General features: G+C 36.0%; 1 protein-coding gene across 2 annotated transcripts in view; it reads right to left on the bottom strand.

Annotated features, from left to right (window-relative positions):
* LOC111865239 (calsyntenin-1) overlaps nt 1-9,276 on the bottom strand; it is a 51,128-nt gene extending 41,852 nt beyond the window's left edge. Inside the window, exons 1-2 of one of the 2 annotated variants that reach the window (XM_023853136.2) lie at nt 9,019-9,276; nt 4,587-4,744 (exon numbers count right to left, since the gene is read on the bottom strand). In XM_023853136.2, the coding sequence (XP_023708904.1) occupies nt 4,587-4,744; nt 9,019-9,106 (246 nt within the window). In that variant the 5' untranslated portion in view covers nt 9,107-9,276. The remainder of the gene's footprint in view (nt 1-4,586; nt 4,745-9,018) is intronic. The other variant, XM_023853135.2, reaches the window with a different exon arrangement.
* Nucleotides 9,277-14,106: the final 4,830 nt, after the last annotated feature.

Here is a 14,106-nt window from a genome sequence, read left to right as displayed (position 1 = left end):
TTCACAACAAGCCGAACATAATTATGATATTGTGGCATACAGTAAAGTCAATATACTCGTAGGTAAACATCTGTCTGATAATTTTCCTATCCAGAATGGTATAAAACAAGGAGTTGCTTTACTGCCACTGTTTTTCAACTTTTCTTTAGAATATGCCATTAGGATGGTCCAGAAATGAAATTAAATGGGAGACATCAGTTGCTGGTCTGTGCTGATGATGTGAATCTACTGGGTGATAACTAGGGACCGGATTTTTATGCCCTAATAATCCCTTAAATATGTGTGCGCGTATGTATGCAAACTTCCGAAATATGCACTAAAATATGCACATAAAAATTTATACCAAATATTAAAATTGATTTTACATTATTTTAAGACCAACAAATCAATGTTTAAGTTCATTTTATGTAATCACTGAATGATTCACTTGCAATAAAAAGCTATACTTAAATACAAATCATGCAACAAAGCCAACATATTTCATTACAAATTTAAAAAAACCAATGGTACTCACATTTCCTGGTACTCATTTCTGTTAGAGGTTGACTGAACACCAGGGCCATAAGTGCGGCTGGAAGGATTAGGTCAATTGAAAAAAATCCAATGACCTCATTGGGACTTGAACCTGCGACCTTCCAGCTTGTAGCATAACCCCTCAACCAACTACACTACTGCTAAATAATTTTCCTGGGGAGTAAAGCGCGGACGGTGCATAAGGCTGACAACCTTACCGCCATCTTTGAGCCAACTGTCTAGATAACCTGGGACCCTCAACGTCTCACGAACCTATGGGCCTTCACGGCCTGTTAGAAGGGTAGCTTTACTTTACTTTTACTCACATTTAGCTCTCCGAACTTTCAACTTCTCTTCTGTTGCAATTCACAATTACTAAATGTTTTAGGTCTTCCATAGCTAGTCACCTCCTATTGTCTTGTAAGATGCCCTTATAGCGGGGAAAACTTCTTTCCACCTCACAGAAACTTAGGGGCGCATGTACAAAAGCCGCTATTTGCTCCACTGTTAGCGATTTTTTACTTGTCAATTCTGTAGGTTTACCGGCTAAAATTTCTTCAATTTCACAAATCTGTTCATATCCTGGATTTTTTTAAAGAATGCTGTGTACTGAATTCAATTTGGAAAGAGTGGTTTTGAACACACTTAACGAATGATACAAAGTAGTATTGCTATTGCTTGCCTCCAGTGAGGAAATGGCGGATGGAAGATGAGAGAAGTGAGCAGATATATACGAAAGAATAGTTTCTAGTTCTGCGTTTTTTAGTACATTTTGGGCAATTTGAATTGATACTGCACTTTTGGGATCAAATGTATTCACGAAATTCCTGTTTCTACATGTTCAGTATAATAACTCGCTGCACACAGCCACGTGCTCCAGCACGTTAAAATTGGTTCTGGTGGAAGTGGAACGCTCGGTGCTACTGCTTTAAAGGCTTCATTTCTGTATGGCGCTTTAACAAATACCTTCTTCATAGAAGACGCCAACATGTTAGCAAGCAGGAAATTTTTGTACGAATCGTTTCTGCAAAACGGTGCAACCCGTGGGCAAGACAAGTCAAATGTGTCATATTTGGAAGTATAACCGGCTTTCATCATATAACTTGCGGCATCAGTCACAAAGAGCAATACGCGCTCATACTGAATGCCATTCGGCCATAGTAAATTCATGGAACTGATAAAAAAATCGGAAACTGCGGAGCTATTTGTGGTTTCAAATTGCTCTACTGCAAGAAGATATGGGGTAGATTGTTCATTCTTATTAAGGGATCCAACTATACAATTTGCAGTAAACCGTCCCTCACAATCTTGTGTTTCATCGATTGATACCCAAACAAAATTATCTTGAATCTTATCTCTAATGCTTTCAACTGTAAGATGGTAACACTGCTTCAAGTAATTTTTGCGCACAGTAGATTCATCCGGCACTTGTACTGTGTGTACTTCTCTATGAAGTTTCTCAGAGTAGGATTGGTTAGTTTCCACGGCAGAATATCTGCTGCTAAAAAGGCTTCGCATAAATCAAAGGAAAACTGAAAAACTATTATTAGAAAATTCACTATGCAATTTTTGAACAGGAGCCCTTTTCGTGGATTTTATTTTAATATTCTCTTTGTGTATATTCATATTCAAATGCTGAAGCACGTGAAAGGGTTTTTCACAACCAACTGCTTTCCCACATGCTCGGCAATAAAGAATTTCGCTATCCATACTTATCATCTCTCTTTAAAACTCCTGCTGATACAGCTGTAATTTAGTTTTCTGACTTACTTTCACTTTTGGCATGACTACAGAAAGCTAAACATACTTAACTACAGACTAGTCACCACTAATGTGGATGGCCCTCAGCTTCAAATGAAGAAGCATAACGAACCTCATGGAGACTTTGGAAATAAATAAGTGAAGTCCGTTATCAGTTGAATAGTATTACGTTAATAGCGCCTACATGTGAACACTTCTGACTAATCTCTTTGCGGCCACTTTGATGGTACGCGGATGAGGCAAGTTACGAGTAGAGCGATCGGGAAAGTCCCGTCCTGGGTATTGCATCAGAAACATGAATCATGACGAAATGTTGGGTCAAATATGCAACATATTCTAATACGGAAAAGAAAAATTGTATACACACGACCATGATTGAAAACTTATAAAATTAAAAAACATATATGATAAACATTTTAAAAGGAAATATGCAGTATAAATTGAGATCTTCGAAAATATGATGCTTATTCATAAAACAAGCAGAATATGCATCTATATGCACCATCAAACCATGTCCAAAATTTAAGAAATGAAGTCATTCATAAATATATCCAAAAAAGCATACTTTCTGGTTGCAAGCAAGAAATATGCATTTGCATTAAAATCCGGTCCCTAGTGATAACACGGATACGACAAAGACAAATGCAGAAACTTTTAACTGATGCTAGTAAGGAGATTGGCATAGTAGTAAATGCAGAGAAAACTAAGTGTATCACCACAATGCATGGTAAAATAATGACATAAAGATAGACAGCAGATGCTTTTGGGGTATGCAGTAGCATACCTGGTTGAGGCACTATGCTACAAGCTGGAGGGTCGCGAGTTTCATTCCCAGTGAGGTTACTGGATTTTTAAGTTGACCTAATCCATCCAGATGCACTATGGCCCTGGGGTCAACTCAAACTCTAACAGAAATTAATACCAAGGACCTTCTTGGGGGTAAAGGGTGGCCAGTGCATAAGGCTGACAACCTTACTGCCATCCAAGAGCAACTATCTAGAAAATGTGGTGGCCTCAACCTCTCACAAGCCTATGGGCCTCCACAGCCTGTTACAGGGATAGCTTTACCTTTACCATCTTCTTTTTATAGATGCTCTGACCATGTGGCACAGTTCAAGTATTTCGAAGCGACAGTAACAAATCAGAATCTGATTCAGGAGGAAATTAAAGAGGACAGTGAACTCGGGCAATGCTTTCTGTCATTTGGTCCAGAAACTTTTGTTTCTCTTCTGTCTGCTGTTTAAAAAGGTAAAAATTAGAATATACAAAACCATAATTTTGCCTGTGGTTCTGTATGGGCATGAAACTTGGTCTCTGACATTAAGGGAGGAACACAGGCTGTTTGAGAACAGGGTGCTGAAGAGAATATTTGGCCTGAAGTGGGACGAAGTGATAAGAGGTGGGAGAAAACTTCATCATAAGGAGCTTCATAACTTGCACTCTATGCCAAGTATAATTAGAATGATCATGTAGAGGAGGAGATGGGCAGGGCATGTACCACAGATGGGGGAGAAGAGGAATGCATACAGGATATTGGTGGGAAAGCCAGAAGACCACACCAGGATGACGGTATAGGTGGGTGGATAATATTAAAATGGATCTTATAAAGATGGGATGCAGTGGTATGGACTGGATTGATTTGGCTCAGGATAGAGACCAGTGCAGTGCTCTTGTGAACATGGTAATGGACCTTTAGGTTCCATAAATTATTGGGGAGTTCTTGAGTAGCTGCATAACTGGCTTCTCAAGAAGGGCTCAGCTCCATAAAGTTAGTCAGTTGGTGTTGAAGCCACCATTTTGCTTCTGATCATGCTACAAAAATAAAAATAGTTCTAGGTAGAACTCATAAACTCAGTTTCCTACTGCAGCCTCGTAGTCCTATAAATACTGTGCTGTTAGTACCATATTTAGATAACATAATTTATGATCCAACAATGAAATTCAATTTGGCTCACTGGCCAGAATGTTTGACTTGCACGTAAGATGGTCACAATTAAGGCTGCTTTCAATTACGAATATGTTACAGATTATCACTGTTGTCATCATCTTCTCCTTCCATCACAGGCACTTTTTCCAAGTACTTCTCCCACTCAGTTGGGGCCAAATGACAGAGCTAGTTCCTATCTCCCTGTATCCAGAGATATGGCCTAACTCTTGGGAATAACTGAGTAGGCATTTTACCTAAGGATAGATGCAGACTCCAACCTCCAAAATGTTATTTAAAATAAAAAACAAATGATGGATAGTGTCCAGAAAGTCAGTAACTGTATGAAAATTCCAGTGCATAACTGAAAAATAAAGTTCAACCTTACCTCAAACGGTGCTTCTCCATGGTGTTTGTTGACAATTCGGAAACTGCATATCTCCCCGCCAACTGCCTTAATGCGTGGTGTGACTTCTACAAGTGTTTCATTTTCCTTGACCAACCCATGATAACCACTTTCTAAACTAGCTAGGTCCAAATGGGGCACTAGAACAACAGAAAATCCAACATCAAAATAATGGGAAAAATATAAAGTATACATGTCTGAAGAAGTGCTCAAGAAAATATCAGGAACTAAGAGGGATAATGCGGACAACAGATGATATGATACAGAACATGCCACCTAGTACTGTAATGAAGGTGATTATAATAGGCTAGACATGTACCTCAAAGGGAAACAAGTACTGAATAAGTAATTTTGGTTTGGAACCTCTTAGGACATGGTTACTTTGTAAGATTGGTGAGGAGATGGAGGATAAAATGGATCTTAGGTATGATGAGTATGTAAACTGTCTCGTAATCATGCTCAGTGGGGATACTTTGGTGCTGGTGTTCAATCTTCATAACCAGTTACAGCAATGTACATAAACACTACTGCTAACTTTTAACAAGCAGGACCCACTGATGTTAACTGTCTGACATTCAAAATACTTATAGGAGGGGTGGGAATTTGAGGCTACGGGTGATATCTCTGCACTGTTTTACATTAACAATGTCTGAACAATTAAACTTTGATGAGTATGAAAATACATTTACATGTATATGGAGGAATATGTTGTTTCGTCTTCAGGATAGAATATACGGTAGGAGCAGAAAAGGTGGTTCAGGTATATGGACGGGAAGACATGGAATTGGAACAGGAAATTGTGGTACAGTAAATATCAGAGGGAAAATAAAGCAGAGGAAGGAGAGGTGGGTAAGACACAGTGAAGAGACATTAAAAATGATTAAAAATAATTCCACATCTTTATCTGGCATGCTGCAATAATACAAATGAACTCTGGACTTTTTGTAATCTGTACTATTGTTTTACACGAAGCTGTGCCCTAGAACTGTAAAATTAAGAACAGTACATGCACGTATGGTATTACACCCCCTATAGTAGGAATAGATCAGTTTTCCATACAGAAATTATCTGTACACAATATAGTTCCTTGCCACATTTGGCACCCCTGCCATGATTACAAAAAATGAAGTTTCTCCAAACTTCCTCATTCTCAGTGTATTAAGAATTAGGTCTACATCATAATAATACATATCCCATACCTCTAAATCCGAGACATTTAGACATGAAAGGATCAGAAAGCAAAAAACACATTTACTGCACTGCATGACCCACATTACTTCGAAAATATTGGTGTAAGAATTTAATGTGTGCAATTACTTCCCCTCGTGAGATTCCTTTATAGCTGGAATCACATTTACAAAGCAATTTTATAGACACTACATACATTTCCAAGCACCATGGCTGAGAATCATTTCAAATGTATAAATATACATACACACATACACAGCTTCACAGATCCGTTGCCTGCAATGGGCTGGATATTGAGTTCGTCAGAATAATTAAAAGTAGTTGCAATATGCAACCAAGTCCAAATAGACACAACATACCTGATACATGGAACAGCTTCTGAAATTTACTCATTTACACTGCAGAATTTTCAAAGCAAATCAGTGCAGAAGAAAAGAAAATGAAGTGATAATGATCAACACAACATAAAAAAAAAGTTTGGTATACTTCTTCTATTAAATGTGCATGAAAAATGTTGCAGGTGCTGGAGTGTCCTTTTGTCTTTTTATCACATTGATATTTCATGAAACAATTGACTTTATCATCAATCACACACTACCCTATACAAATCTAATAGTATTACAAGGATCATGAAAAGTTAAACTAGTTCCGTACAGTGTGACTGGTGAAGATTTTTCTTATTTCAATATATGTAATAGTAGCCTCCAACTGTATTGATGTAAAGGTGTCCCTCTGATTATGGTCTCTGAAGACCGAAACATGTAAGGGCATAAATAACTGACATAAGAAAAATCTTCACCAGTCACATTGGACGGAACTGTTTAACTTTTCATGATATTGTTAGTGTGACAGACCAGAATGAAACAAATAAAAAAAATGCATTACAAGGAGTTATATGTTATATACAGAGTTTCTTTTTAACCGGTCGCCGTGGAACCATTCAACAAAGTAAAAATCCTCCGTGTATAATTGCATGATTTACAATTTGGTGCTAAGAATAAAAAATGGGGCTCCCAGTATCTGTAGTACTCTTAAAATAACATCACACAACTTCCAGACAAGCATATGACGCATTTTTACTTGGGAAATTCCAAACAGTCGATTAAGATAAAAAGGTGATAAAAATGACACATCGAACTACAGACCTATTTCACTGCTCACATCAATTTCTAAGATCTTTGAAAAGGTAATCTTTAATAGAATGCAACAACATATCAAGAAAAACAGACCTATTTCACTGCTCACATCAATTTCCAAGATCTTTGAAAAGGTAATCTATAATAGAATGCAACAACATATCAAGAAAAACAGACCTATTTCACTGCTCACATCAATTTCTAAGATCTTTGAAAAGGTAATCTATAATAGAATGCAACAACATATTAAGAAAAATAATATTCTTGCTAATGAACAGTTTGGTTTTAGACATGCACGATCAACAGATGATGCAGCTTACTATCTTATTAATAATATCTTAACTGCTTTAAATAACAAAGAAATTGTGGGCGGTGTTTTTTGTGATCTTCACAAGGCCTTTGATAGTGTCAACTATGATATTCTGCTTTCGAAGTTGAATCATTACGGGATTAAGGGAAGGGCTAATGATGTAATTAGATCCTATTTATCAGATAGATACCAGAGAGTAATAGTTGTTTCTGACTCAATTAAATTCTACTCTAAATGGGAGCCTGTTACCGTAGGAGTCCCTCAAGGATCCATACTTGGTCCCTTGCTTTTCCTTTTATATATCAATGATTTGCCTAATGCCATATCTGATGTATCCTATCCAGTCTTGTTTGCGGATGACACAAGTCTAATAATTAATAATCCTGACACCCCAAGATTTGAAAAAGATATAAATATAGTTTTAGAAAAATTAAATAAATGGTTTAGTAGTAATTTATTACTACTAAATCCTACAAAAACTTACTTTCTACAATTTATAACTAAAAACACAAGAGCTTTAGATTTACATATACTATGTGGGAATAAACAAATAACCAATATGGAGGTTACAAAATTTCTAGGTTTGGTTATTGATCATAAATTGTCATGGCAAACCCATATTGACCAAATGATACCCAAATTAAATAAGGCATCCTATATAATTAGAGTATTAAAACCTCTTTTATCCTTGGAGTGCCTAAAAACTGTTTATTTCTCCCTAGTTCATTCAATAATATCTTACGGCATAATATTTTGGGGGAGTTCGGCTCATGCAAAAATCATATTTCAAATACAGAAAAGAATAATAAGAATTATTACCAATTCGCGTAATATAGATTCGTGCCGTAATTTATTTAAGGAGTTACATATTCTGCCACTTCAGTCTCAATATATATTTTCTTTACTTATGCTGGTTGTCAAGAATAGAGATTGCTATATAACAAACTCTGATGTCCACACACGTAATACCAGATTTAATCATGACTTGCATCTTCCGGTGGTAAACTTAACGATATTTCAGAAAGGTGGATGGTATTCTGGTATCAAACTTTATAACCACCTCCCTCCAGAGCTTAAACAATTATCTTATGACATTCCTGGATTTAAAGTGGCGTTAAAGAAGTTTCTTATCACCAGTTCTTTTTATACTGTTGAAGAATACTACTGCTGGAATAAAGATTGATACCTCATGTATATATTTTAATCATGTATGTACTTTTAAATGTTATTTTGATATATGAATGTACTGTGGTACAATAGTTTTGTTGTATTGAGTATTTAAATTTTGACGATGATGACTGTCTGATTATGTATGTATATTTATATGTTATATTGTATTATTGACTTGTTCTGTATCTGAGGCAGATGCCTCTATGGATATTTTTGGAACTGTAAATAAATGACAATGACAAAGAAATCAAGTTACATATAAGAAAGACTATATAAGGTTTTTCATTATAAGACGTATTCGGATAGAATTTCGGAAAAATATACAGCTTTATTTCCCAAATTTTGGTTTCGCTTTGAATTTATATCAATGAATTACCCGTGAATGAACATCTACTTTCAAGAGAATGTAAGTTGTAAAGACTGGCGTCTACCATTTTCTCTGCATCTCCATTGACTTGTCATGATAGATGGTCGTAGTAATTGAAAGAATGTTTTAACAATACTTGTCGTACTATTACGATAACGGTTGTAATATACCTTCTGCAAGCAGTGTCTAATAATGTGACAATAAGTTTCTGAAAAATAACAAAACATGGAATATTCAACTTACCACCATCTACGGATGGTCCCGATGTGACATTTAATGAAGATGTAGCAAATCCGAGATATGCAGAAATTAACAAATACTTTCCAACCATTTGAACTTATTATGATTTCAACCTTATCATAAATCGTGAAAACACGTACTGATAGAGGTTTTATCAATAGTAACACTTATACAATCATAACAAGACACGAAAATATTTCTCAGCTTTAACGTCCCGGATTGAAGAAAACTGAGATGACTGAGATTGTCTACAACTTAGACTTCTTATAGCACGGCATATCTCCACATACCAAGTTAGTGAGGTTATAAGTTTCTCTTACTAGGTGGTGCTAAGATCACACAAAATTTGTTAGCCTCTCTCGTTGTCAAGGTGTTATGTGATTGGTTGGAACAGACTCGCCATGGGCATTTTCAATGGTAGTTCTGCCATCTTCCGCCTGCATACACGAACTAAATCACAACCGATTCCAGAGCCGAATTAGGATTCATTAAAGATTTAGAAACATAATCAAAGAGAAAATCTATGGTGTACTGGCGCACCTGCGCACGTAACGTGTGACGTCACCCTATTGACCGACAATGATGAAAAATTATCACGCACCTCGGGCATTTCACGGCTTTGAAACGATTGAAATGTTAATTACAAAACCTGTTCATGTGTTTCGTTAAGGTCCTCTACAAAGTCTTGCCAAATGATTAAAAACATTCAAGGTATTTATTTAGGGCCTACAGCACATGGCAGGGGTGAGGGCACACCTTTATTTGGTCGAGGAAGAAACAAAGAATTCAGGAATGACCGGCCTTACACATTGTCCTACATATTCTTTTGTGAGGTGCCTGAAGAATCAGACATTACACAAGGTTAATGATGGGGCGAATAAAATGTTTGCAGTAAATTAGTTGTACATGTCCCACTGTGGTATTACTGGGCAATTGAAGCCACACAAACATAAGCACATAAATAAAAACTTTATGGATTTGACTTGGTTCATCCTGGTCCGTCACCCTAGTAATAGTATAAAAGACCGAAACATGTCAAGGATGAAAGATTAAAAATGAAAAAGAAAGAAAAAGGAAAACAAATTATTAATCACACTGGATGGTGTTAATAATCTTTTATACTAAAACTTTATAGCTTATACAAAATATAACTTGCATAATCTATGTAGGTATGCAATTAAAATGGTATGTAAAAGATATCCGGGGCTATACATGATTTTAACAACAACAGGTAAACACTTGAAACAAGACTTATGCCATATACCTGCAGTTTGGTTACTGTTACTGTTACTGTGTGGCAAGTGCTTAAATGTGAAACAATTATCATTGTCTCAGTTGATTACAGCTGTGCATGAGGATGCCATGATTTTTATATAACCAAACCAGAGACAACCCCTAATGTTTCTAGCCATGATCTACCAATACTATTATTTGTTACTAAAGCAGTGAAAGCATACATTTCTTCTGATTTTCACTTCATTATAGATACTGACTGTCATTAAGATAAATATTTTTTCAATGATAATACACAAATGGTTGATTAAAATTTATCCATTTATTTTAGTGAACAATCAAATCCCACCTCCATTACAACCAGTAAGGTTTCCAGAAAAATAGTATAAAACATGCTCACTTGATGACACCAAATAAAAATAAGTGTGACATAACTTCTTTCATAAATGCTATAATAAAGGATCTAACATACTGCACCAAGTGTCACATAACTTACACCTATGATTTCCTCAAGAAAGGTTACAAAAATATGTCGGTTTTAATGAAAACAGTAGTTGACCAAAGAACTAATAAATTGTTTGAGAATGACCACTCCTGAAGTGAATAATGGAGGGAAAACTTACAGATATGGTCCCCAGAATTCATCCCAGATTTATAGTGCTTAGTTGAAGTTATGGAATGTGTGAATGAATTAGGATAATTTTGGCGGCCACACCACAGCTGAGAAAGCATTTTGAGGACATTTTTGCAAGGGTTATTAAACTTTGCACAAAGAAAATCACAAATAATATGTCTGAACACAAGTTTGGAAAAATGTGTGAACACAAGCGACACTAAGATGCTAACGGAACGAGTGCTAAACACAGACTGACGTAGCAAGCGCACAATCCGGGACTTCCCCTCTCGTCACTCATTATGCGAAACGTCGCTCATTAAGCGAGTCATTTTTTTTACAATTTGTTTTGCTCGTTATGGGAGGTTCCACTGTACATTCAATAATGCTGAAGATTTATCATAAACCTCCTGCAGAAAGTTATATTTTTCCTTGATGCTGTATATTTAATACAAAAGTAATGAGAAACTGTGTCTCATGTTTCAAAGTTGAGCAAATTGTGAGGCTTTCAGAGTCCACTTCAGTCCTACAAAATGTTATGTTTATACAGTTCTTAGAAAAGAGGCTAGATTACCATACTAAAAGATATTAAGCCATTACAACACTATGGACAACCTTTCAATTGCAATAATATAGAGTGGACATAAGAAAATTTACATTTAGTAAAATTAAAATCATTAGATGAAATCCAATCCAAATAATCAGGGACTGCCAATTTGGTTGATTGTCCAAGGAAATATTTCACCATTGTTACCAACATTTTAAATCTTGAAACAAAAGAATGTGATACTAAACTACATGAGAGCAACAGAAAGAATTTCTATAAAGGTCATCACAAAATATGTTTCTAGCAGCTCACTGAATATACCCCAAATGTAACACTTCATGGTTTGGATATATTTTGAATAATACTTCAATGAACAAAACTTCTTCACACTGAGTGATGTTTTATCATATTATCTCATTATAGGAGAGATATGATTCACTGAGTATGACTGGGAAATGTTCATAGCTCAATCCACTCTATATTCCTCTCTCAAATATTTGGGGTGATTAGAAAAATGTATTTTTGTACAGCTGTACTTAACAAGAATGATGATGAACAAAGTAAAGTTAATATTAATGGCATAACTGACATGGAACCCTTTGGGTATGGGAATAAAGGTGAATAAGATTGTTTGGACCTGTACCTCAAGTACGGCAGACAAGAAATGCACACAGAATTTTTGTGGGGAAAGACTGAAAAGTTTACAGTCAGTCAGTTTGTTTTAAGTGTTACATTTTTTCAGTTTTCAAAATATTCTTCTCCCTTCATAAAGAAATCTTGGGATATGATGATGGTCAAGCGATACAAATTATGAAGATCACTATCTTCTGGGACATGATGCCATATAGTCTGTAGTTCACCAATGTTCCTGGGAAATATCAATAAACTTTTACTGGGTTATGCAGGGTCACATCCCAGAAGAGAGTACCCTCACAGTTGCCACTGTGAGAACCTCAAATCCAACATAATGTAAGTTATAATTATCTTGTGTAACTGATTAACAAATAAAATAATTTGATGTCAGACTTAATCATTAATATATTTAATATACAGTATAAAGTTTTCAATATAATTGTTTGAAAGCAAAGAGGGTGTGTGGGTGTGGACTTGAGAGGGTCCAACAGTAGCTCCTATGAACACAGTGATTAACCTTTGGGTTCCACAAAAGTCAGGGAATATCTTTACTGCCTTCTCAAGGACTTGCTCAATGGAGGCACTTATGTGTCAATATGCCCGAGTCCATCCTGTACCTTAAACCCACACCCTGTTGACCATATAAATGTGAAAACCAGTCCTTCTAAAAAAATTTTATGACGACAGACTGCAGGACAATCTCAAAACCTGGCTACAAGGCTGGACAATGACTATGAAAGCACAATTTAGGTTGTGTTACTACATGGCAAAATATCTGTGTTGCTAACCACTTACTTTCTCTGCAACAATCTTTACACAAGTAGATAAAACAGAGAAATGTTTAAGTATCTACTTATTATGTGTTCTAAACACAGTCAGCATATTTGTCAACCACATGCTATATCTGTAAGGTAAGCAATATGAATTAACCTTTTCACTGTTAAGGTAAAAGTTGCTGCCCCTCTGACCTACCACCACACCATGAAAGGCATATAGACAGAGTGGAGGTAAAGCTTTATGCTTTCTCAGTCTCAGTACTAGACAAGAGTGAACATGCAACTTCTGTACCAACTGGATGGTAGGCCCTAAACCCAATCCAAATGTGGTGGCAAAGAAGGAAATCCTATTTCTGCTGGAAATCAACCTTGTTGCCCAAACAGCAGCCAGTCGTTCTACTGACTTATCATAGTTACTTTCACTGTTAGTGAACAAAAGTGTCAGTCAATTGCATGCATATAACCTTTTCTTACCTTCAAAATTCAGTTAGACAATATAACAACTATGTGTGGAATTTCCACACATACAAAAAATGCTATTAGAGCAATCTTTATCTCTAACTGGATGGCTACACCAATACCATTTAAATGGTGAAGATGTTTTAAGTGTTAAATTAAAATTTCATAGCCATGCAATCTTAAAAATCTGAAAGTAGTATCCATAATAACCATGATCACAAATGCGAGGAGGTAGCATAGTTCAGCCAAATATAGGATGATGATGATTTATGACAAAAAAAGATGTAGGCCCTCAAGTGTTTAAGAACATATGGAAATACATATCTATGGATGCCCAGTGCTTTGTAGTTTCTATAAGCAATGTAGTGTGTAGTGTGTAGTTGCCTTGTACCTATTTAAGCATCATGGCATGAAGAGGCATTGGGGCATTCTCAACCTAAGTATTAAATGGTGTGAATGGGCAGTTTCATGCCTCAGTTGCTTGACCTCTACTGAAAGGGCCCCTGGTACTTACTGTACAGGAGGTTTGGTGGGCTTCAGAATGGGTCTGGATGCTGTAAAGAAAAATTTCTGCCATTGCCAGGAACTGCACCCTGACTCCTTGGCCATCCATTCCACATTTTAGTCACTAAAATGAATTAACTATCTTTGTTCCTAATGGAATGTTAAATAAACATTTTCATGGCATAGTGCTTAATTAAGTTAAGCACAGGGACAACTTTACCTTTACCAGTGATGAAATAATGATGAAATATGTTTTACATTTACAAAAATTTTAATTCAAGTTCCTTTATGAACTTTGTAATACAATATAAAATACTCAAAATACA

This window comes from Cryptotermes secundus, unplaced genomic scaffold, assembly GCF_002891405.2.
Source record: "Cryptotermes secundus unplaced genomic scaffold, Csec_1.0 scaffold614, whole genome shotgun sequence".
NCBI classification, from domain to species: domain Eukaryota; kingdom Metazoa; phylum Arthropoda; class Insecta; order Blattodea; family Kalotermitidae; genus Cryptotermes; species Cryptotermes secundus.
Note: the sequence above shows the minus strand (reverse complement) of the source record. Positions and strands in the feature narration are given on the sequence as shown.